This window comes from Chelonia mydas, chromosome 5, assembly GCF_015237465.2.
Source record: "Chelonia mydas isolate rCheMyd1 chromosome 5, rCheMyd1.pri.v2, whole genome shotgun sequence".
NCBI lineage: Eukaryota > Metazoa > Chordata > Testudines > Cheloniidae > Chelonia > Chelonia mydas.
The window spans coordinates 88568931-88594987 of NC_051245.2; the positions used below are offsets into that span (position 1 = coordinate 88568931).

The 26057-nt window shown below is 42.0% G+C and overlaps 2 protein-coding genes across 17 annotated transcripts in view; one reads left to right on the top strand and one right to left on the bottom strand.

Moving 5' to 3' along the window:
- The window catches only part of AGTPBP1 (ATP/GTP binding carboxypeptidase 1), a 167029-nt gene that overhangs the window by 31443 nt on the left and 109529 nt on the right, over positions 1-26057 (top strand). For 7 of the 16 annotated variants that reach the window (XM_037901764.2, XM_043547333.1, XM_043547329.1 and 4 more), the window contains one exon: positions 21220-21291. In XM_037901764.2, coding sequence (XP_037757692.1) covers positions 21260-21291 — 32 coding nt within the window. In that variant the 5' untranslated portion in view covers positions 21220-21259. Of the gene's footprint in view, positions 1-10833; positions 10893-17897; positions 17977-19873; positions 20020-20720; positions 20843-21219; positions 21292-26057 lie in introns of those variants that run through there. The other 9 variants (XM_043547337.1, XM_043547330.1, XM_037901761.2 and 6 more) reach the window with 6 other exon arrangements.
- Positions 4222-6260, bottom strand: LOC119566675. The gene is made up of 2 exons (XM_037903060.1): positions 5718-6260; positions 4222-4658 (listed from the first exon to the last, which is right to left on the bottom strand). Exons 1-2 carry the CDS (start codon positions 6091-6093, stop codon positions 4222-4224), a joined length of 813 nt encoding a protein of 270 aa, XP_037758988.1. The 5' UTR covers positions 6094-6260.

Consider the following 26057-nt stretch of genomic DNA (forward strand, 5'->3'; position numbering starts at 1 on the left):
ATTTTTGCAAAATGTAATGTACTTTGCAAGTAGCTGTTAGTGTTCATTTTGTTGCATATCTATTTTTGAATATTTATTTTTTGGTGGGAAATCCTGTAATACAGTCATAGTCTTATACTTATGACCAAGTAGCTGTTGCTGGAAATCTTTGATATCACACTAAGCATTATGACTTCATTTTAAGAGGCATGGATGAGAGCATTGTGGCTATGATGGTATAAGTTCTTATTTAAACATTTCTTGTAACTGGAAGAACTTGTCAAGAGAGCTTGTCTTTGGCATATTTAAATTGCTTAGTAATAGCCCCTCCCTTCGTCTTTATAAAGATGTTACTTTCAATTGGATCTTCTGCTACAATTAAAAAAAAAAAGCTGTATTTTCACTTTCATTATTAAAGTTGGGGAACTTTCCACGGTAGTCTGAAACATAGGAAAATCTACTTTCAATGGGGGGAGATTACATTTCCCCCCCCAATAACACATTTACTATAGCAAATTTCATGCTTTTATCACAAAACCCGCAATTCCATTTTATTTTATTTTATTTATTTATTTTGCACAAATCTGGCTAAGACGACACTGCATTTGTTCACACTGGAAGCTTTCTTTGTAACCCAAAGACCTGGAAAGTTCAGATTTTGACTTCTTTTAAAAATGATCTTCCTCAGGATTAGCTACCAGTGAACTGCAATAACAGGTGCTTTCCTTTACAGCACTTAAATACATTGGAGAAGTTTTTTATAAATAGAGTAAAAAGCTGCCCTTACTCTGCTGTCTTCAGAATCCATCAACATGGCTCAAAACTTAGACTGAAGTGTGGGGAGCAATGCTCAGTGCTGTGCAAAGTGGGAGAGAGGCTTTTTTATTTATTAAAAAGCCGAGCTCAGTGTGTTACATGTGTTGCCAACTCTTTCAGTGGTGGTTGTGAGGCCGGTAGTATTTGATTTTTCTTAAAGCACTGGCTTATGGAATTGTGGTTCTATGAGAATCTCAACATCTATTTAAAACAAAAACAAAAAAAAGATTCTAGCCTCCTTGTTGCAGAGAGAAGCCTGAAAATGTGACCCTAAAGGCTCAAAAACCAAAAGGTGCAAGTAAAAACCACCTCATTTTATTTTAACTTTTTGGATTTATTATTTTTTGAATGTTTGGGGTAGGCAGTAATGTTTCATAAGCATTTCCAAAATAATCAAAAGCTAGATTGGTACAAACGGCATATGCTGAAACTAGAATCTGTCAGTTAAGATCTTCACTGTTCCTGTTAAGGTGACACTGGCACAATGATGAGCTGAGGAATTCAAAAAATTGAATAGTTGGAATCCTGTTTCGATTGGGTAATATTAATGGGAATAGCATCCCACTTCTTTCTCAGTGTGGCTTTTCTGGGAGTTACTTTGTAGCCTGCTGAAGCTGAGCTAATGGACCAAAGAGTAAAATTTGCGGACAGAGGAGCTTGATGCAAACTTTACCATCATAAGCAACACCTGTAACCAGAAAGTCAAGATAAAAGTTGCCTTAAGCAGCCTGACAGTGGTAAATTTGTTATGTCTTGGAATGGCTGATGAGACTATGTGCTGTGCCTGTAATTTCCTAGCAGATGTTTTAAAAATAAGAAATACACCAAGGAACTGCGCTTCCTATCTTCTCCTTTTTGTATGTATTTGTTGCCTGGAAGGAAATGGAATCAGACCTCAATATAAGAGCCGCAAATGTGACCATCTAAGGGTGTGTCTACACTATGGATGCTGCAGCTATGCTGCTGTAATGTAGATATTTACTGCGTCAAAGTAAGGGGATTTTCAGTTGATATAGGTAATCCAACCCTACAGCTGACAGTAGCTGGGTTGACAGAAGAATTTTTCTATCAACCTAACTCCTGGTGTAGACACATTTAAGTCAGCTTGACTACAGTGTTTGGAGGTTTGAATTTTTCACATTCCTGAGCAACGTGGCCAGGTCCATCTAAATTGTAGGTTTAGAGCAGGCCTAAACAAACATTTCCTTTCCAAGAGGGGCCAATTAATATAATCTCAAATAACATCTGAAAAGTTAGTCAAGAAATTTTTCACTGTAAAAGATTATAATACAACAAAAGAGAATGGGAAATTGTTAAAATGAGTCTTCTAACCTTTTAAATTTCAAATGCTTTCTGTTTTCTGTGTGCCTAATTAAATCTTAAAATGGTTGTTACAGTAGGATCAAGCTAGTGATAATCTGACACAGTCTCAAAGAATGCTCAACTCTTCTACAGAATGGTGAGCAAGGGATTTATTAGCACCTTGCCCCTTGTTCAGCCTAAGGGCATGGCTACACTTGCAAATGTAGAGCGCTTTGCGTTAAACCAGCCTTTTTAGAGCGCAGTAGGGAAAGCGCTGCAGTCTGTCCACACTGACAGCTGCAAGCACACTGGCATAGCCACATTTGCAGCACTTGCAGTGGCATTGGGAGCGGTGCATTATGGGCAGCTATCCCACAGAGCACCTCTTCCCATTCTGGCATTGTGGCTTGTGGGAAGGGGGCAGAGGGTGTGGGGCATTCTGGGTCCTGTCCCAATGCCCCGTGATGCATCGGTTTGCATCCCAGCAATCCCTGTGCCTCTGTCCACTTCTGGCACCATCTTTCAGTATTTTTTGTACTGTGTGCTCTGTCTTCCCTTTCGGTCTGCGGGAATGGAGCCCGAACTGCTGAGGAATATGCTGACGAGTCTCACCAGCATGTCACGTTTGGCAGTCGAGTTACTCCTTAAGATCCAAACTAGCAGTGAGGATGCCGACGATGATTGCTTGTGCCATTCATGGACCTTCTCGCCACTGTGGAATGCTGCTTTTGGGCTCGGGAAACAAGCACTGAGTGGGGGAGATTGCATCGTCCTGCAAGTGTAGGATGCAGTGGCTGCAGAACTTTTGGATGAGAAAAGCCACTTTCATGGGACTGTGTGAGGAGCTCGCCCCCCATCCTGCAGCGCAAGGACACGAGATTGAGAGCTGCCGTGCTGGTGGAGAAGCGGGTGTCTGTTGCAATCTGGAAGCTGGTAACTCCAGACAGCTACTGATCGGTCACTAACCAGTTTGGAGTGGGAAAGTCGACTGTTGGAATCGTGTTGATGCAAGTTTGCAGGGCCATTAATCGCATCCTGCTCAGAAGAACCGTGACTCTGGGTAACATGCATGACGTTGTGGCTGGCTTTGCACAAATAGGTTTCCCTAACTGCGGAGGGGTGATAGATGGGACGCATATTCCAATTCTGGCACCAGCCCACCAAGCCTCCGGAAGGGGTATTTCTCTATGGTTCTCCAGGCGCTTGTGGATCACAGTGGGTGTTTCATTGACATTAACACAGGCTGGCCCGGAAAGGTGCATGAGGCGCACATCTTTTGGAACACTGGCCTGTTCAGGAAACTGCAAGCTGGGACTTTTTTACCAGACCAGAAGATCACCGTAGAGGAAGTTGAAATGCCCGTTGTGATCCTTGGAGACCCCACTTACACTTTAATGCCGTTGCTCATGAAACCCTACACAGGGAGCCTTGACAGCAGCAAGGAGCGGTTCAACAACAGGCTGAGCCAGTGCAGAATGACCGTGGAGTGTGCTTTTGGACATTTAAAGGGCCGCTGGTGCTCTCTGTATGAGAAGCTGGACCTGGCCAATGACAGCATCCCCGCGGTTATATCCGCGTGCTGTACCCACCATAACATTTGTGAAGGGAGGGGTAAACGATTCACTCAGGCATGGAACTCGGAGGTTCAACACCTGGAGGCTGAATTTGAACAGCCAGAGAGCAGGGCTATTAGAGGTGCCCAGCGCAGGGCTGCAAGGATTAGGGATGCCTTGAGGGAGCAATTTGAGGCTGAAAGCCACCAGTAATGTTTGGTGCTCTGCACTGGAGTGAAGTGCAGTGGTTCCAATGTTAGTAGAAATCTGTGTTTGCTATGCTGACTTGCAGTGCCTGTTGCTTTCCTGGCCTAAGGTATCTTTTACTTTATGCAATAATAAAGAATGTTTTCAAAGCCAAAAAATCCATTTATTGAAAAGAAGCACAGCTGCTTGGAAAACAGAAAGTGTAAGGGAGTGGGGTGGGGAATGGTACGATCACAGATTTGCATATGTCCTGTTATCATACTCAGCCTTCCTGCCTGGAGTGCTGTGCAATGAGTGCTGCACTTCAGAATGGTTATGATGCATGGTGATGGGGGCTGAGTGTAGTGGGTAAGAGTTGTAGTTTTCAGGGCTGAGTGGTGAAGCTATAAGTATTGGAGGCAGCTGGTGGCGATAAGAACCCGGATGTTGGGGAAAGTGGGTTGGAGGTGACATGGGGACACAAAGGAAAGAGTTTTGGGATGAGCTGCAGGTGGGGGCGGGCAAAGTAGTGCTCCGCCTGCATGGCTACGAGCACCTGGATCGAGTCCGCTTGGCGCTCCATGATGCTTATCAGCCAATCCATGCTTTGCTGCCGGAGCTCTGCGTTTTTGTGCCGGCAATCCACATTCTGCTGGCGGATCCTCCTTTCACTCTCCCTCCACTCTTGCGCTTTTAGATTCTCGTTAAGGGACTGCTGCATTACTTCAGGCAGCATGTCTTTGCTTCTACGTGGTCTCTTTCTAATTCTTTGCAGTCTTTCGGCCTGTGATAACACGGACGGCTGAGATCTCAAGGTTGCAGCTGTAAAGGCAAAATGCAACACTTAACAGAGGCAGCATTGTTCACACCAGATAGAGCAATGATTTCCTGTACTTAAGGGCAAGCACAGTCTAAACAATAGCATAATTTGCCTGTCCCAAAGTGAGTGCACATAATCCATGGGAGCCCCAAAATGGTGAGTGGTTTCAGAGTAACAGCCATGTTAGTCTGTATTTGCAAACAGAAAAGGAGTACTTGTGGCACCTTAGAGACTAACCAATTTATTTGAGCATAAGCTTTCGTGAGCTACAGCTCACTTCCACAGATGTATACTGTGGAAAGTACAGAAGATCTTTTTATACACACAAACCATGAAAAAATGGGTGTTTACTGCTACAAAAGGTTTTCTCTCCCCCCACCCCACTCTCCTGCGGGTAATACTTTATCTAAAGTGATCACTCTCCTTACAATGTGTATGATAATCAAGATCTTCTGTACTTTCCACAGTATGCATCCGATGAAGTGAGCTGTAGCTCACGAAAGCTTATGCTCAAATAAATTGGTTAGTCTCTAAGGTGCCACAAAATGGTGAGTAAGCACATGGTCAAGGGGGACTGATTGTTTCACGGCCGTACTACCTTCTGGGTTTCTGTGCCTTGGGGAGAGCCAAGAGCGGCAGGGGGCCCCTATACTGAACAGTTTCCCCACATTTTCCATAGGAGTTCACCCTGGAAGATATCTTGCTGCTGAGGGTGACCTGGGAAGCAAGGGAGGGTCTTCTACTGCAATGTGGCTTTCGCCCAGGCCCGTATGCAGCTTGCCTGTGTGCAGCAGTGGTTCCCCCCGCTCCTCACGGCACAGTGGCGCGGACATGTTAGCCTGACTGGGACAAGGACCACAGTGGCTCTCCCAAGAAACCCACGCAAGTGCATTGCCCAAGTTCTGGACGAGACCTTTGAAGAGATCACTGAGACCGATTACCATGATGTGAGAGAGCACAGCAACGCCCTATTCCACATCTAGGCATGCATGCAGCCCTAACCCTCCTCGCCCCAAGAGCCTGCACCGAATAACTTCCTTCGCAAAATAAAAGCCGCTTACTGGGAACCTCCACTGGTGTTTGTCCTTCACCAAGCATCGGCTTCCGCAACTGGCTACCTTCCCCCTGGCTTGAGTACAGCTCCTGGCTGCATGCATCTAGGGATTCTGGGGTGTCTTCCACCTCAGCGCCCTTGCTCCAGCTTTCCTCCTCCTCCTCCTGCCTTGTTGAACTGGGCTCTGAAGTGTCCATGGTGGTCCTCAGAGTCAAGGTGGGGTCGCCCCCAAGTATCGCGTCCAGCTCTTTGTAGAAACGGCAGGTTATGGGGGCAGCACTGAAGCGTCTTTTTGCCTCGTGGGCTTTGTGGTAGGCATTCTGCAGCTCCTTCACTTTAACCCTTGACTGCAGTGCATCCCTGTCATGGCCCCTTTCCATCATGTCCCTTGATATCTGCCCGAAGGCACTGTAATTCCTATCGCTGGAGCACAACTGGGACTGGACAGCTTCCTCCCATCAAACACTGATGAGGTCCAGCACCTTGCCATTGCTCCATACTGGAGATTGCCTGGCGCATGGAGGCATGGTCACCTGGAAAGATTCGCTGAGAGCACTCCACGCCTGGCTGAGCAAACAGGAAGGGGATTCCCAGAGAATTTAAAGGGCGGGTCTGATAGTTGGTCACCTGAGGGCAGGGCAGTAGAGTTCAAAGTGATGACCAGAGTGGCTAGAACAGGCATTGTGGGACGCTTCTGGAAGCCGATCAGAGCACATTAACAGACCAGGGCATCCACACTGACGCTGCGGCGCTCCAGCGGGGGCGCATTAAACGCTATTGCACTCTTTGAGGTGGAGTACCAGGAGCGCTCTAGCCGTGGAGTCCCAGCACTCTACGTGCCTTACAAGTGTGGACACGTCGTGTGTTAGAGCGCTCAGGGCTGCTTTAATGCGTTCTAACTCGCAAGCGTACCCATGCCCTAAGACGCCACCTTCCCCTTATCAATACAACACGCGCTTTTAATTCCCTTATCTCTTCTCTTTCTGCATTTTACCCCGCCCTTTCTTTTTTCCCTTTTCCTTTTTTCCTTTTTGCATTTTGTGTCTCCCTTTCCCTTGTGGCTCTTCCACTGTTTCCCTAAACTCGGTGTGAAGAACATGCTATGGGAAGACCATAAGGGTCTTTCATTTCTTTAGCTAACTACACGTGGAACTTGCTCTAGAGGAAAACTGACTTACTGAAGGTTTTCCATCGGCAGCAGCTGGCTTTTTTTTAATTGCTTTTCAGCTTTGTATTCTTAACTTCATTTTGCTGCTAGGCTGTTCACCTCAAAGTATAAACCAGAGTATTACAAAGAAGTGTGTACATCTTGCCAGCATCTCCCGGTTCATTTTTCTCTCTGGCTATAGAAGCCACTGCAGAGCAACGCAAGGTGCTCCACTCCCTCTGTGACTTGAGCTTGCTGCTTCTGCAATACTCTTTCTATGGGGGGAGGCTAAGCCTCAATAGTGACTCCATCTCTCATGACAACACAAGATCACTGGTCTGGCCCAGATGTTCATGAAAATTTCAGTAAAATTTGTCTTCTGATTGTAGAAGCTTTTTTTTTTTTTTTCCATCCATTCTTCAGTGGAATCATCTGGATTTCAAGGGGTGGAATTCTCAAAAAGAGACTAGTGTTTAGCTGCCATTTTAGGTGCCTTTGTCCAAACATGAGATTCTCATAACACTTATCTGCTGTCTAGCCCTGTAAGCATATAGGAAGTTTAGGTGCCTAAATTTCTTCTAGTAAAGTCCCAAGCTGATTAAATTTCTGCCGGTGGGCATGCTTGCAGCCGCCTCAATCTTGACACCACTGAGCAGCTTTGCACCTAATTCACACCTAGGCATTCCCAACCTATCTTGCCTGTGTGGCTTGATCCCGTAGATGTGCTTGTAGGCTGCCTTAGAACATGTTGACTAGATTGCATCCTGCACAAAATACAGCCGGTGGTGCTGGTTCTCCCCTTTACCCAGTATCCCACTCACCCAGGATATGGAAGATCTGGGTTCAAATCCCCCCTCTGTTTGATGTGGATCACGGACTTGGATCTAGGCCTCCCACCTCCTAGATGAGTGCTCTAACCGTTGGACAATAGAGTCAATCTGTCTGGCCTGATGAATATTGAAATATTTTATGTGAAATGGAACAGCTAAAACAGGAGAGACTGAAAGACCCACCCTAGAATACCCCAGAGCCCTATGGTTAGGACATTCACTTTGGAGCAGGGGAAACATGGATTCAGGTCCCTGCTCCACATTAGACAGAGGGGGGATTTGAAGTCTGGTTTCCTGGGTGAGTGCTCTAACCATTAGGCTGTTAGCTAAGAGAGGGTGGCAGCCGTCATCGCTGCCACCACCGGCTCTTGCTGACCTGGCCTAGGTGCCTAATTCCAGGAGAGCATTCGTGGTTGTGAATTCCAAGTGCAAGGAGTCATGGAGTTTGGTATCTTAGGACATGTCTACACTGCAGCCCTAAGTTGACTTACTTACAGCGACTTCAGTAATTACTGCAGTGGTTGATGTCCTCACTGTCCTCCTGTCGGTGGTGTGTCCCCTCACCACGAGCACTTTCACTTACTGTAGAGGGTCAGTGTGCGGGCTAAAAGACAGGGCTTTTAGCTCCACACAGCTCCCTGCCGGGAGCCCAGATGCCTCCCACCCCAGCTCTCACCTCACCGCTCCTGACTGGGATCAAGGGGCAACCGCCTGGCTGGGAGTGGGGAGCTGGGGACAACTTGGCTCTAGCTGCCCAGCTTTGTCAATTTCATGACTCCATGAAATTGACAGTCAATAGCGGATGGAAGTAGCACAGGGCCTACGTAGAGACTGTCGCCCCAGCTACGCCAACATAAGCCTCTGGTGGAGATGGAATTATTATGTCGGTATAGTAGGGTACTTACATCTGTGGGACAATGCTGTCGTGTGTACACTGACGTAATTAGGTCAACGTAAGCTGTCTTACGTTGACCAAACTGTATAGTGTAGACCAGGCCTAACTCACTTTGAGGGATGGGGCTTAAGACACATACCTCTTCTTGGCATTTCCTAATAGCTAGTCTGTGTGGCTCCCGACTCAAAATGCTAGTTATGTGAATCCTCTTTTTTAGGGACCCCTTTCTAAAAATGTTTTAATTCTTTTTATAGTGCTTATTGCCAAAGTAGTTTGGGACTTCCCAGCCTAAACACATTCATGGAAAGTTAAATCTCTTAATAGGTGAACTGTTTTTGTGGATAATGTTTTCCTTCTGCTATAACTTGCTTGACAGGCTTTAAACCTGGACAAATTAGTCGCCAAATTACAGCCTTAGTTAATTTTAAGAAAAGCTGGGGAGTGGGTAAAGGAAGATCATTGTTACCTACATAATACTTCCAGCTGAAGTTGTAAGGACTGAGACTCAATCACTGGAGATTCTCTGCCAGAGACAGTTCTCAGATATGGATTGCACTTGCTAAAATTTGTTTAAAACTTCAGAGTGATAATTAGGGTTTCTATTTCTTTTTCTGTAAAATATACCACACAAGCAGCAAAAACATAATACTGCTCACCACAAGGATTCTTGTGATCTATTGTTGGCTAACTATTCTACACATCTTTAGTGTGTCAGAGACCTTCATGAAACTTTGTATAAGCCTTTTTAAGCTCCTCTGTGTAAACTGCAGGTTAGTGTTAGCCTTGACAAAGACAAGCGTTTTACTGTATTGTAGTAGTGTTTAAACTAACCAGCTCAAAAATTTTCTAGTATAGTAAATATTTGTAGAAAAGATAAATATAAGGAAACAAGACAATAGTCTACGTAAAAGTGTCCTTTCTAAAGATTTTACAGCTTCAAGAGCTTATACTTAATTTTTTATTGTGGGTCTGAAAATAGACTCTCATAAGAAATTAGAGACTAGGAATAAATACTCATAGTTATGAAGAGATTTTTTTTTGTTTTTGCTTTGATTCATTTGATAAAGTTACATTTCTGTCTCCTATACTCTGCCAGCTCTGGTGACTACATTAGAAGGATAAGACCTTCTAATATTAAACAGCTTCTTAAGGAAGGAATATTTTCAGTGCAACTTGAAGGTGTCCATGCTATGAAGTGGGGAAAATATATTGATATGAACAATCAAATTCACAGCCATGCAAATTTGTAGCTGCACAAAACCTCACACTTCGTTCATCTGTGGCATGCATTCAAATATCTGTAAAATTATTAGGGAATGGTAGGTTCTGTGGATAGGATTGGAGGACACACGTTTTAGTGTATTTAAAACTGCTTTCGAGGAAGATACTGATCCCCACAAATTGTGTATCTTTATTTCTGCTGTTGACTGACTTTCATTCCTAAAGCATTTTCAGAAAATACAGGCTGGTTGATTTGTTTGGATCAAAGATCTTAGAAACTAGATTGGCCATGAACAACATTCTAGAATAAGTGTAGCTATTTGCAATATTAATTATAACTATTTGTAAAACAAGGTGTTACTGTAGACTTAGGCACAACATAAAGTTGATCACTTGAAACATCGCTGAGAGTCCTGCAGATTTAGTAACTGATTAAGAAGAATTGATCATGTTGTTTCAGATCACTAAAAATGTGAATTGGGCTGCATTTAAAAAAAGTAGATTTTTGAATTTGTACCTTAGAGACCTCTAGATATTATCAAATTTGAAATCTCCTTGGAGCACTTTGGAGTTTCATGAGTGTTAATAAATGAAGCAATATACCTTGAACTTCAATCTAATTTAGAATAGAAAATAGCAAGTTTCCATTGGCTAGTGCTTCTAGGCTTGTATAGCTGTGTTGTAGAAATGGCCTCTTTCAGAAATGGACCAGCCCCCTCACTCCCCAAATGATTGGTAGAGATTGTCATTTGTACTACCTTAATCTGGAACCTGCCCACCAAATATATGAATGGAGAAGTGATAACTTTCTCCACTAAAAGATTTGCATGTATGCTTTAGATTATAACCCTTCAGAATGTAGATTCTCTTCTGCATTATAGTGCCAAGCACGGTGGGGCCCCAATCCCAGTTGGAACTTCTGGGCACTACCACAATATAAATGTTTTCGACTAAAAAGAAGGACATTTTGTTCTGATCAAATGATCACTCGCACCAATCTATACTAACAAACTTCTGTCTTCCAAATTAGGGGTAGAGATGCGTGACCCTAACCACTCCTGTGTTCACACCCTGTGCACTAATGCAAAGGTATTTATACAAACTGTGCCTTGTGCAATATCATTTGAAAACTAATAACACACTAGTTAATAATATCATTGAGGAATATATGTGGAGTTATGGAAGTCCTCTGATACTATGTTTTAAAATCTGTATTTGAACAAAGTAAAAACAAGTCAGCCCTGGTTTTGAATACGAATGGAGCAGAATGTCCAGACATTACAATTTACTGCATATGTAAATTGAATCATCAAAACTCACAGGGTGGGAGGGGGTCAGCACGTTTGGATCCATGAAGAATTGTGTATTTGCTTGTTTAGCCAGCTCAGTCATCAGACCGAGACCAGGAGGCTATATTTACATAAAAGCTAAACAAAACCATCAAGCTGACAAGGGGAGGTGATAAGGGCATAACTGTCAGTGGGGGATGGAGACTTCACTCCCAGGAAGGCATCCTGTTTCTTGAAGAAGGGTTAATGAACTTTGAGAGATGCTTGTCAAAGGTTTGCTGGACTATAAAGAGAGGGGCAATAAACCCCTAAGATGACAAGGGTAAACCGCACCTTGTACATCTGTGGAAGGTCCTGACTGAGAGTCAGCCATGCTGGACCAAGAGTAATTAGTGTGTGAAATCATCTTAAACAAAGACTGTGCCTTGCTAGATTAAGTTTTAGACTTGTAGATGCATGCTAGCACTTTCATTTGCTTGTCATTATATCTACGTGTTTTTCTTTTTCACTTGGCATCACTTAACTTGTGTCCTGTTAATACTTGTTTTAATTTAAACCAACCCAGTGCTGTGTTTGAACTGGAGATTCCAGTTAATGTGGCAAGCTGCTGGGTATTGTCTCTTAAAGGAGCGAGCAAACAAACCTTATTATTTCTCTGAGTGGTCTAGGAGAGGGCTGGATGCTTCAGGGCAGACAGTTTTGGGGAAATGCAGGACTAGTAGTGTGTTGGGGTCACTTGGCTGAAGTAATCATGGCTGGTGGAGATCAGTGGATGTCTGTGGTATAACAAGCAGGCTGTGGAGACAGTTACTGAAACATGGCTGCTTATCACACAGACAGTTGGTGCATGCGTGTATGCTATCTGGGAGCATTTAACAAAGGAGCTACAGCAACAGAGCACTTTACTGTATGCAGGGCTTCAGGGCAGGCAGTGACGCACCTCTCGCTGGTCTGGATTGCACTCCTAAATGTGACAGGAGGGTATTGAGATAAGTGTACAGCAAGTATCCTAGAGATTCTTGCTACATCTAAATAAACTTAAACCCTGATTCAGGAAAACACTTAAGCACATGCTTAAGTGCTTTCCTGACTTGTGGTCTTCTGGCCTGTTCCTGAAAACGCTTACATGCATGTGTAACTTGTAAATCAAGTCTCTTAAGGAACAGGCCCTGTGTTTGTAAAATCAAAGTCCTACTAGATTCTCTAGCAGAATGGCATCCATAGGGAGTACAATGAATGTAATAGTCTATTTTATACTATTGTGTCTAAGCAAACATTCCAAATGTCTTGAAAGATCTTGCTGCTTATCAGTCTGTAAGCCATTCTTTCATGGATTTTTGAAGTTTCCCCGTATCACCAATGATGTACCATCAGGATCCTTTCTGTTTTCCATTAGTGTGATACAGAACATTGCACAAGAAAAAAGAGCTTGCAGAAATTCTTGTCTGTGAAGAGCAGCAGCATGTATAGGAAGGATATGCACGAGTGCCACCATTGGTTCTAGTGGAGGGTTTTAACTCTGTTTTAACTGTTCACAAATTGTTTTTCTGTATTTTTGTAGTTTATTCCATAGTGTGTATGTATAAAAAGTTGGCTTCTTCCATATTTAGTCTCTATTCACCTGTATAATCATTTGAGTAGAACAAATTATGAAATAATATATTCTAAACATTGTATCTATTGCTATATCTTGCTTTAAGGTACAAGAATTTTTTAAATGCCTGTAAATATTCAAGAAGTCTCTTGCTCAATAACCTGTTAAATCATAGCCTCAAACAAAAAATTGTCAGTTGTTTTTGTGGTTGGATTCATGTGTCCTTTTTTTCTCTTTTTCTTTTTTTTTTTTTTTTTTTTTTTTTTTGGTCGATTACATCAATTGCATTACAGTAGAACAGTGGTTCTCAACCTATTTATCGTTGTGGGCCGCATGTGTGGCCCACAAAGTGTTAGCTGGGTCACAGGTTGAGAACCACAGTGCCTTCCACCTAACCCTCCCCCCCCTCCTCCCCCCCGCCAACAAACCCTTAGGCTCAGTGCCCTCCACCCAAAGACCCCTCCACAGAGTGGGGCCAGGAGCAGAGAGCTGGGTGTGGGACAGGGATGGGGACCCCAAGCCCTGCTGTGGCAGACTGGGTGTCAGACAACAAGCCCTGCTGTGGGGGGCCGGGAGGCAGCCAGCTTCCCGGAGCCTGCTGCACAGCAGAGGAGCCTGGAGCCCACAGCCTTTAGCACATAATCTGCTGGGTCGCAGCTGTGCGCTAATTGGGCTGCATGTGGTCCATGGGTTGAGAACCATTGCAGTAGAACCTCAGTTACAAACTGACCAGTCAAATGCGCGGAATTGGAAGTGTGCAGTCTGGCAGCGGCAGAGATTAACAAAAAAGCAAAGCAAATACAATACCGTACTACGGAAAACCTGAACTACTAAAGAAAATAAAGGGAAAGCAGCATTTTTCTTCTGCAGACTAAAGTTTCAAAGCTGTATTAAGTCCAATGTTCAGTTGTAAACTTTTGAGAGAACCACCATAACGTTTTGTTGAGTTTTGAACAACCTCCATTGCCCAGGTGTTCGTAACTCTGAGGTTCTACTGTATAAGCATGAGCTTTTTAAAAAAAAAAAAAAAAAAAAAAGGAAGAAAAAAAATAGGCACCAATCCTGAAAATAATTTAAGCACCTGAGTAACTTTACTCACCTGTGCAGTGTGGGACTACTTATGTGAGTTATATGAAGCACCTGCTTAAGGCTTTGCAGGCTTGGGGTTGTGAGGGGTCATTGCATCATGAGGATCTCACATATTCTGTTAGTGTACTCGGTTCAGAGAAAATGATCTGATCATAGTTTGATCCATATTGATTTATCTTAGGAAGACAAAGCTTGGTGATCAAGTTTTTTAACAGATCGAAACTTTAATTAAAAATCTATAACATCTTTCAGATTTTTGAAATCTGAATTATTTGGATGGTGATAGGGATTTGTCACATGTAAAAGTATCCCATGTGCCTGGTGTTAGGGTAGCTCTTAATTCATTTTTATTTTTTCAGTCTGATAAGTTCTGGAAAAACCTGTCTTATGTGTAGGCTTGGCAGAATAAAATTTTTATCAATGGTTTATTTTAAAGCATTATTTGTGTAGACTTTAAATTTGAACAGTTGTAGGAAATAGTGGGTTCAGACAGTGAGACGGGTATAACGAAGGCTAAGATTGTGGTCATGTATATTTTTAATAAGAGTCACGGGCAGGTCACTGGCAATAAACAAAAATTCACGGAAGCCTGACCTGTCCCAGACTTCTACTAAAAATATCCATGATAAAATGGGAAGGGACTGGGCAGTTGTAGGGTGGCTGGGAGCTCTGGGGCCCCCACTACCTGTGGGGGTTCAGAGCTCCAGGTCCCCTCGTCCCCCACAGCAGAGGGGAGCAGCAGGGTCTCCCTGCCACCTCCCCAGCAGTGGGGTGCTGTGGGAATCCCGCTGCCGCGGTGGGGTGCCACCAGGGGTCCGGCGGCTGGGGAGTTGCGGGGGTACACCATGGCCCATGGTGGCTTGGAGCTGAGGGGCCTGTTGCCTCAGGCAGCGGAGGTACCTCACAGCTCCCTGCCACTGCAGGAGGTGACAGGACCCTGCAGCTCCCAGCCGCCAGGGCTGAAATCACGGAGATCTTTGGAAGTCACGGATTCTGTGACAAAATCGTAGCCTTAACTATAACCATTTAATTACAGTAGACATTGAGATTCAAAAAGTTAAATCTTTATAACCAATAGCACAAAATTTGTCAACATCGTGTGTCAAAATATACAAAGTAAATAACCTTAGTTTGATTAAATTCTAAAGCAGAATTTTTCTTTTAGTCAAAATTTGCAGATAGGTAATCAATGATGGAAATTTTTTTGTTGGTTTGTATGTTCAATGAAATTGATGTTTGACATTTATAGATTAAAAATCTACTCCTTTTAAGCCTATTTATATAGTATGTCTTTTTTTTAAGAAACCTATATCAAACTTGCTAGCCCAGAAACAGGTACCAGAGTTTGGCATAAGAGAATGTTTTTGGTACAAAGATATGTCTTGTTCTGGTCATTTTTGATTCATTATGATTTCACAGAATGCAGATACAGAAGGGTTTTTTATATTATTTTCTTAACAGAAAGGAGCTATAATAACTAGATTGGATGACTTTGAATAGAAATAGGAAACGATGATGATGATTTCATTTGTTAAAAATTATTTCTGTCTGGAAAGGAAAAAGCATGGGTTGCTGCATTCTAAATTTCTTTGGATTTTGGTCAGCAGAGGCATGTAATCATAACCTGTATAACTCATGTCTTCCAACTTTAGCAGAATAATCTGCATAGTCTTGCTGTGACATTCGCCAGGGTACAAGCTGGACTGATGGACTGCTGTGTCCCCTCAATTCTCCAACCTGTAGTGCCTTTTACACGGCTTCAGTGTGAGAGCAACCATTCCTGATCGGCCCACACACAGCCTCCAGCATATAAATCATTCCCAACTATACTATAAGAGTGCTATAGACAGCCACCCATGAACTAGACTGCGGGCAACACCAGCAAACTCCCAGTCCCAGATTTCCCCCCAGAAATGTCTTGTATTGCCCAGCACCCTCCTAGACAATACAAGCTCATATAAAGTCTCTTATTTCATTAATAACAAAGGCTGTGCATATCACTTTCTAGCTCAGATGTAGTTTCCCAAACACACACTGATCTAGATAAAACAAATTTATTAACTACAGAAAGAGATTTTGTGATTACAAGTAATGAGGCATAGAAGTCAGAATTGGTTACAAAGAAATAAAAAGTAAAATGCAAACTGATATCTAATTTAACAAGCTAAGGGTTCTCTCACCACCTGCTGTAGCAATCTTACTGGCTGAACTCCTTTCAGACAGGATCGCTCTCTCTTCAGTGTTGATTTCCTTGACCTTTAGGTGGTGGTGATGCTATGAGTAGAGATGGAGAGAGATCATTTGGGGTCCCGTTCCTCATTTTTATCCTTTCCCTTTTCTTTGAGAAACCTCTCCAACTGGGGTTCAGGAGACAGAAAGTCTGTGGGATGGGAACTTCCAGCTGTTTCTTTGCCAACAAGCAAATTTCTCGCTTACACCCTTTTTCCTGCCAAAGAATGGCTGCTTAACCAGGTGATGGTCCATATGATTTTGTTGATACCTGGCTGAGGCATTAGTTTGCCTTTTTGTCTTTGAGGAACCAGTTTGTCTGCTTTTCTAAACTTGAAATAGGTCTCAGTAATGATATACAGTAAAATCTTATAACTTTACATATAGTGTTACCACACACATTTTACTAGGACAATAGTCAGCAAATTGAGTTTTCAAATTATACTTCACAAGGCATATTTTGTACAATATGCATTATAGTTTTGTAAAAAGGGCGAGCATAAGGATTCAGACTATTACACTTCCCTTCAAGAAAGTGTTCCAATAGCTGTTTGTCAGAAAGCCCTACTTTCAGTTCTACTTCAGTAGGCTTCAGCTGCACTGTTCATTTGGCATGCTCCACTACTTCATGGTAAAATTCTTTCTGTGGTAGAGTAACTTTGTCCCCAGTTACCTGGACTACTTCCTTTCTTTCACTGTAGATTTTGGCATCTTAAGCCTGATGAAGTTGCCATAGATGGTTCTTTTATGGTAGTTGTCTGAGAGGACACTCTCATCTTACAATAGAAGAACGCACATTAAACAGGCGTTAGAAGAAGGCAATAAAGAAATCCTTATAAATTTTCAAGAAGCATGTTGCCAATAACCTGTTGGTTCATATTACTAGACAGAAAATGTTTCATTAACTTGTATTAAATAACATCTCCAATTTTTATTTCTTTATCTTTAAACCAAGCTGTACAAACCTAGGGAATTTAGAGTTAAGGCTACACATAAGAAATCCCAACATCTTAAAGTAAGAAATAAACAGTTAAGGCACCCAAACAACCTTACCTCTGCCCTGTAGTGATATTATGCAATAACCATACAATTATGATTACAGCTTTTTAGTGTTTGTGATCTCAGCTTAGATTAAAGTGATTTTTAAAGACACATTAGATTTTTTTTCATCCCCGCCCCCCTCTTCCGTCACTGTTACAAGGGTATACGTCACATAAGCAAGCAGGGAAGAATGCAAGGAGCAAGCTTTCACACAGGCAGGATATACCCACATCTTATTTCTTCAGTTGGTTGTTTACTGTTTGAACATAGATTCATAGATACTAAGGTCAGAAGGGACCATTTATGATCACCTAGTCTGACCTCCTGCACAATGGAGGCCACAGAATTTCACCCACCCACTCCTGCGAAAAACGTCTCATCTATGTCTGAGCTATCGAATTCCTCAAATCGTGGTTTAAAGACTTCAAGGAGCAGAGAATCCTCCAGCAAGTGCCCCATGCTACAGAGGAAGGCGAAAAACCTCCAGGGCCTCTTCCAATCTGCCCTGGAGGAAAATTCCTTCCCGACCCCAAATATGGCGATCAGCTAAACCCTGAGCATATGGGTAAGATTCATCTGCCAGATACTACAGAAAATTAGAATACATAACTGCTATTTAGAGCAAATGAGATTTCCAGTACACCATACCCTTTTTCATTTGCAACAAATATGTGTCTTAGAAGTTGACTCTCTAGTTTTAAGAGAAGTACAACATAGAGGAATTTTTCAGTCAGTTACCAGGGAGAAACCCAATTCCTGACCAATAAACCCATTGTCTGGTCATGGCGCTTACATTTTCTTTCCCTTCTCCTGCTTCTTTTGGCAGTAAAGAAGATTGAGAATAAAACTGGATGAGTGATAGGCTTGCTAAGGAGTCTTGAAACTTTGTGTGTTGGTGCATGTGAAAGTGAAAAGAAGCATGCTAAGAGAGGTGAGATGGGAGTGGGGATTAGCGAGGTGGAAGAGTAGACATTGACTTTTATTTTGGTAAGGAGAAATGTTTTCCAGGAACATGGCGTTATAGCGGGGTGGGCAAACTATGGGCTGGATCTGGCCCACAAGTCATGTTAAGCCAGCCCACGAGCTCCCACTAGGGAGGGGATCTGGGGCTTACATTGCTCCAGCGCTCCAGCTGGGATGCAGGGTTGGGGGCTTCAATCCTTTGTTCAGAGCTTTAGTTTGTAGCAAAGTCCCTCCAGAAGTAAGAAGCAGGATTGAAGACAAAATGGAGGAGATGCAGCAGCCTTTTATATTCTCTGCCCTGTGGAAGATGATAGCGGCAAGATGGACCCTGGAGTCACATGGGCAAGCCACATGTCCGTGCATGACTCAGTTTTTTACAGGCCAATGCCATTGTTTACATGTTAGTTTGAATGTTCCCAGGAAAGCTCAGATGTGGATTGGCATCTCCCAAAGTTCAATGTCAGCTAAGTATTTCTTGATTGGGCACTTACTGAGAATAGTCCCTTCTCAAGAAGCTGACCAAATGCTTCACTGAGGCTACTTAGAATCAAAACACATCGATATACAGGTACATAGCCAATATTCATAACTTCGCATACAAAAATGATACATGCATACAGATAGCATAATCATAATCAGCAAATCATAACCTTTCCATAGACACCTTACACAACAACCTTTGTACAATATTTGCAGCAAATATATAACAGTGGTTGCAACAATGATCTATAGGGTCACAGGTTATGTCAGTAATGTCACAACTGGAAATCTAATAATTAAAAATATGACCCAACAAACCCCACACATCTTATTTTTAAATTCCTTTAATACTATACCTGTTCTGAGTGGGAATGGGGTAGATATAGTATCTGAAAATACCTCTAAGTTTTTATTTTAATTCACTGGATTTCAAATTGACAACATCTCTTTAAGAAAGCTGTAGGTAATGCTGTCCGACTGCCAGCAGTAGGGGAATATCTTAGTGTGGGGCAAGTGGGTAGGATCAGAGGATTATTTCTTTAGGGTTGTTTTTTTTTTAAGTGTTTAAATACAGGTTCACTGCATAGTCTAGCAGACTACTAAAGAGAGATTTTGATAAATCATCAGTACACTTTAGGACCAGATTTTGCGATATTTAGTTTTGTCCTGCATCCCGACTGATGTACAGTTGGGATGCCATTTGTCCCGGTACTTTGCGTCGGTGGCACTCTGGTGCTTTCTTTTTTTTTTTTTTTTTTTTGCTTGGGTCAGCAAAAAACCTAGAGCCAGCCCTGGTGGGGGTGAGCTGTGGCTGCCCCCCCCCCATGTGTCCTGATATTTTGTTCTTGTCATCTGTTCACCCTAGTACACTTTGCACACAATTCTCTAGTTATGTGGGTTGCTAACGTTAATAGCCCCATTCTTTTCTTTTCCCATCTCCTTTACTGTCTCCTCCTTTTCTTCCCTCTCTCTCGCTCTCTTTGTTTTTCAGTTGACCTAGAACATTCAGACACTTGAACTGCACCAAAGTGCTTTTGTGGGCTTCAGAATGAAACAAATTGATATCTTGTGATCCTAGTTAGTTTAGCTCTGTAGCTGGCTCCACTTGTAAAGCACTTCAGTACATGTTAATATGTGGATACTGCATGCACCAGTAGGCTGTCTGTCAGTTGTCTGCCAGCTGGCCAATGTCATAAGCAAAACAGTGCCAGATTGGCCACTTGAGGTAACGCTCCTAGAATCTCATGTCTTCTCCCTCCAGTTAGATCTCTGGCCTGGTTTGAATAATCTGAACTTTATAACCCGAGATAAGGTATTTTGTGTAGTGAACCCAGCCGTAGTCCTTGTAACCAATTCTTCCCCCCACCTCTCCCTTTTTATGGAAGGAAGCAGAGAAATTCTGCATCTGAACATTGGTTGGACAAACTGGCCAGCTACCTGTTAGCCAGACGCACATTGGTGGTGCTTCTTGTGAGAAGCCAAGTATTCCCCCCAACCCCAAGTTGGTTGCTGGGAAAGAAAATTGCTTCAGGTACGCGGAGGGGAGCTGCTGTTATGCCTCACTGTTTATATTGGTCTTGGCCTGTGAATGTCTGAAAAGTTTGGAGTTGCTTCTGCTGTTGGTTTGGGGTTCTCCCTTTCTTCTCTCAGCATCAGTATCCTACTTGCTCGTGAAGCATCCTATTCTTTCTCTGTTTGAATTTTTGATAGTTCCTCCTTTCTCTTCCCCACCCTAAGCCTCCTACAGATTACTTTATATCTCTTCTGCTGTTCTTCATCAGCTGGCTGCATGACAAAACTGGAAGTTTTGTTACTGCCTGTTATGTTCAAGTGGCATTGATAATAACAAGATCTTGTAAACTTGGGGGCTAGTATGCAGCAGAGAAAGTTTCTCGTGCACAAATCACAAGAAGATAAGTGCTTTTGTTTTCCCCAACATAGTTTGTTTGTGTCTTGTACTTCAGTGCTTTATAACAAACACATGGCCTCTCAGAGAACTCTTCTTTGTATTACATTTTATCTCGGATAGAATCACTGAGATTCAGTTTATGGTCCCATAAACTGCAACCTTAATTGCTCAGAGGCACCATATGAGACTCTGAGGACACTATGTACTTAAAAGGATAGGAAAATTAAGCTGTTAGCATGCTGTGGCTTCTGTCCAAGAAATGTTTTCAGGTCCTACTTAAATAAGAATACCAAACACTTTTTCTGACTGTGCATCTAGGTTTCTAGTCTCAAAATTAAGAACATGAAGTGGCCATAAAGAAAAGGAGGTATAGTGTGGCATCTCAGATTTTTTTCAAGAAATTTGGAAAAACTTACATGTTTGGCTCCAGGAGATGCCTAAGCAGGTAGCTTTCTTTTCTGGCCATATTGCGCAAGTTGTTCATGGTACATGCAGTATGATAAAATTACTGATTTTCAATACTTTATCAAAGTCTGTATTCCCTGAGATTTAGCATGATTAAACTATAATTTAGGACCTTAGTGCATGCTTACTGTGTTCTCAGTATTCTGTTAATTTTGCTCCATTCCTTAGGCCCTATATGTTGAATTAGGAACAGAATTACCTTTTTTCTTCAGTGTAGCGAGTACTCTTTATGAAATCTCTTGTATTCAAAACTTCCAGTGCAGAGATTCTGAGCACTATAATATGGTGGCAGCACTTCATTGTACAGCAAGACAATACATTGCTAATAAGTCTTAATTTTTTAAATGTGTTTTACAGGTTATCTGAGATGGTGTATTGAAGAACTAAGTTTTCCAGGATGAACAAAGTAAAAACAACATCTGAGAAAAGGTAAATACAGCAGTATATAGACTTCTTGAAGTTCAACCCATTTACTTTTCCATGTAATGGATCTTGAGAACTTTACATTTTAAGGAAGCATAATACATTTTAAAAAAAACGGTTATGTGGGTCCCTAGGGCAACATTAGTAATCAAACAATTACTGTAACCTCTTCATATAAAAATAGCTTTAATTTAATTAAATGAATTATTTTCCTTTAAATAGTAACTGATTTGGAATTATTTTCTCACTTATTTATCAACATAGTGTAAAGAATAATAGATGCTAACACCTTCCTATGTGCATTTTTGTCATATTTGAATGAGACTTACTATACGAATAAACATTTTCAAAATTGCATTTAATTTCTTTGAAAGAAGTAGTAATAAATTACCACAACACTAAATATTTTGGAAGAAGGTCATATGCAAAAATGCACCTGAAACTGCATGCTTACCTTTGTGCATGCAGTTATCCCAACTGTGCATGCAAAAATGGTCATTTGGACACCTGGTAGCTGAAATGCAGCCATAGTAATTGACCTTGCAAATACCGTATTGGAAAACTATTGCCTGTGTGTATTTGAGCACATCTCTTGGATTCCATCTCAGAATTTGTCTTGAGTAGTAATCCTTCAAAGCATTGCATAGCTACATATATGAACAGAAGCACCAACTTCAGTGGGGCCATATGCATGTACAGAGAGATGTGCTCAAGACTGTCTATATTCTGAACTAAGGGGGTGATTCCCCTGCTCATGTACATACATTTGCGTCGCTCTCATCAAGCTAGCACAAGTATAAATATCAGTGTAGCTGCAGTAGCACGGGTAGCGGCAGTAGAGGCGCAGCTAAGCTGTGCAAAGTACATACCTACTGATTTCTGGCAGGTTTGTACTTGGCACAGCTAAGCCATGTCTCTCCTGCACTACTTTTGGATCCAGGGCTACACTGCTATTTATACTTGTGCTAGCTCAGTGAGAGCTAGCATGAGTGTGTGTACACGAGCAGGGGAATCACACCCTTAGCTAGTAGTGTAGAGGTAGCCTAAGTGGTTGCAAGATCGTAGCCTTGACTTGTTTCTTTTGTTTATACTAAGTACCTATGAAGAGGCTTCTGGGAACGGGGGTGGCAGCAATGAAAGCAAGCATACAGGCAATTGTGTGTACTACAAAATTTCAACAGTACTAAACTTTTCTCCAAGCACTTCAAAAGCAAAACCCCTGCCCATTCACCCCATCCTTTTTGGCAGAACCTTTCTCAGATAGCAATTTTAGTCAGGCAGGTTTCATGCTCATGAATGGTTGCTGCTGAAGGAATAAGTGTAATTTTATAAATCACGTACATGACACAAATGTACATGTTGCATTACCAAAACATGAGCAAGAGACATTTCTTGCGCCAAAGATCTTACAATCTAATAGAGAGGCAAGGGTGTCAAAGTCAAAATGCTGATTACTGATGCATATATATGGCTGATGGCTTAACTCTTGAAGTTTGTATATAAGGAACAGATTAAATAATTTCATAATGATTAAATAGAGAATTTACAAAATGTCTTATGAATGACATTTGCTTAAGACATTTGTAACAGTTCAGTTTGGTATTCCCTGCAATAGCAAAACCATCTAGCTTGTTTGCTCTCTTGGAAAACTTTCTACCCCTCCAGTGCAAAAAAATTTGCAGGGTATTTTACCTTTCAATGTATTTCTCTATAGTATTCCTTTCTAAATTAGAGTATGGATTTGCATGTTGGACCCATATGCCATCAGGTGGATTTCTCGATCACAGGAGGGATTTCAAGTTCACTATGAGGATATGTTACTTCCTTTGGAGTGGTCTTGGCTCCTTAGTTGTCCACTGCAGGCGTGGAACAGTTCGACATTTGAGACTAGTTCTTGTGGTGGTCTGTGCCTGGGTAGCTAATGAAAGATCGATCTTTAGAAATGGTCGAGAGATCAATATGCATCCCAGCCAGGGAGTATTAGTTTTTAGAAAGTCAAGTCCTTCCTCAGCAATGGGTATTCCTGAACTTGAGCTCCCGCTATGATGGTACCAGGAAGAAGATATCCTTAACTGGATTCAGCTCAGGCTATATTGGCCTTTTGCATGGAAGGATAATCCGAACTAAACAGATGTAGATGAAGATAGTCTGGTTTTTTTTTTTAAACACAGTTAATTTTGTTCAGCCATATAACTCAAAACAGATGTACCTCTTGGGATGAATAAACTATGCGAAATACATTGCATATCGTAGACAGTTGGTATTACTGATTTGTGTGCCAGCTGTGGTCGTTAGAGGACTGTGAACCTTCAAAGATCAGGGTAAAATAGATTCACAAGCATTTAATATTGAAACTGGTTTGCATTGGGCTCTGAAATAATAATAAAATAATAAAACAGAACAAAATGCACAAACCCCAAAACTGGGCTTAGAGAAACCTCTTATGAGAAATCTCTTCTAGTAAAATTTGAGTTTGCTGGCTCACTGGACGTGTGACAAGCAGTCATACTGGGAATGGGTCATATGACTTAGCCTCTGTGATTTTTCCCAATAAGAATGTCTTGATCTCTAAATTCACTGAGTTGCATCCTCGGTGTATACAGATAGAGGAAGTAGAGCAAAATAGTTGACAAACTATAAAAAGTACCAATGACTGCCTCCCTCTGGCTGCACTGCATTCTTAGTGATAAAATTCCTGTAGGAAGTGTCCTAAGCCATTCTAAGATGACATCTAATGGTTGCTATAGTAACTCCTCAAGATTCAATTATCTTTCTGGTCAAGCTCTAGAATTAGATCATTGAGTAGAAACTGAGCAAGGTGTAGGCTGTATTTAGCTTGCAGCATAGGGGAAGTTCTCTGCAGAAGGAGTAATGGATATATGTGAACCCATCATTCCTGCAGAAATACAGTGAGGATGCTTAGACCTCTTGGGAAGTGGGTAGGACTTGACAAATCCACTTACCAATGGCAAGCAGAGACCTTTCCCTGGTGAGTGGGGAGAACTACGGCGTAAACTTCTGGAGAATTCAATCTTTTTTTGAAAAGAAAATTTGTTTATGGCTGTGATGATACCCTTCCAAATGTGAACCAATGCTCAGTTCTCTGTTCTTGACTCTGCAGACAGCTCCAGTGCCTCTGTAGCTGCTAGCTTTCCCAAGCTGTTGCAGAGTGAAATGGACAAGAGTGGGCAGTTACAGCTTCCCACAGGATTCTGAATGGCAGCAGTGAGGGTGACCAGTTTATCCATTTAATGTAATGGTGGGGTGGTGGTGGGAAGCTACAAGCTGAAGCACATCAGGCATTGGCACTATCTGCAGGGGGGAAAAAGGTGACCCAAAAATAGCGGGCCTGCCCAGCAACAGTCAGTAGCTAGGATACACACTGTCTTACTGTACCTAGGAGGCTTTAGGGTGGAAGAGGGGAAAATGTGCCTCTGCTCCCGGTTAGTAATCAGAAGGATTCTTGGGTGAGAGAAAAATAGGCCTCACATTTTATCAGAGATTGACACACATGTTTGGAGACCCCAGACATGGCCAGGAGCAGCTTCTTCTGCTTTCCCAGGAATTTTGAGGTACTTGGTTTTTGAACAGTGTTTTCCCTGTGGAGTTTTCTGATGGCAGTGTCCTCTGTCTTTCATACCAGCTTCCCTTAATTTTTCTGGTCCTGGGTAAACCTAGGAGGACCTGATTGCCTGAGACAAAGTTAGCACTAGGTGTAAAAGTAGGGGGAAGATAGTTTCTTGTATGGCTATTTTAAGTAGCTGTGTGTGAATCCTACATAAACTGTTGACCTTTTTTCCTGTTTAGTGTATAGTCGTACATTATTCTTGTGAAGTATTACATTAGAGAGCAGATAAGTAGTCTAAATTGGAATTCCCTTATTTTGGGCTGGGTGGATATAACTGGTTAAGACGTGGGTTCATGGAGTTAAGCTATACCTTAAAAGTTATAAACTAAAGGAGAGTAGGTGGTGATGGGGCGGGGGGGGGGGGGGGGAGGGAGAAAAAGCTCTAATCCTTATTACTGATAGATTTACTACCCAAAGGAGATGTCTGTAGTAGCTAGGCCCTGGCAAATCTTAGTTTTGATTTTTTTTTTTTTTTTTCTCCTTTGTCTCTCCTTGTTTTTCTCTCTACCACAACTGTCAACTTTCTAGGGTTGAAATATCAGACTCAAAATGAAGTATGCAACAAAAATAGAATGAAAGCTTCAAATGTTTAATTACTTTAATATATTTAGTTATCTAGAACTTCATTTTCAGAATTCAGCTTTTCTGTTATCTATTTAATAGAGGCTATATTATGGCTGAGATTTTTAAAGCAGTCTAGGTGACTGAGATATCTTCCATTGGTGATAATGAACATTTGTATCTAAGTTCACAAGCTGCTTTGAAAACTTTCATCCTACAAATGTTGTCTCATTTCCAAAGAGGCATATTTGAGTCTGACTTTATGTAACTTGTGATCAGGTACAACTTGAGGTTTACTATGGGACCCAAACCCATAACGACAGTAGGATTCATGGAGCTTTTTACCTTTGCATTTTATTGTCAGATACCTACCTTGAGAGCTGCACTTCCAGCACAGCTGATAGCATGAGTCCTAACACATGGTGCTAACACTCTTGTCACCCAGGTGTCTGATTTAAAATACCTGTATTCTACCACTGTCTGGCATTTATGCTTAAAATATATATATTTTTAAAATGACCAAAGCAGGATTCAAATCTATGGAATGCTTCCACTAGAGACTAGCCCTCGAATTAAAGTGCCA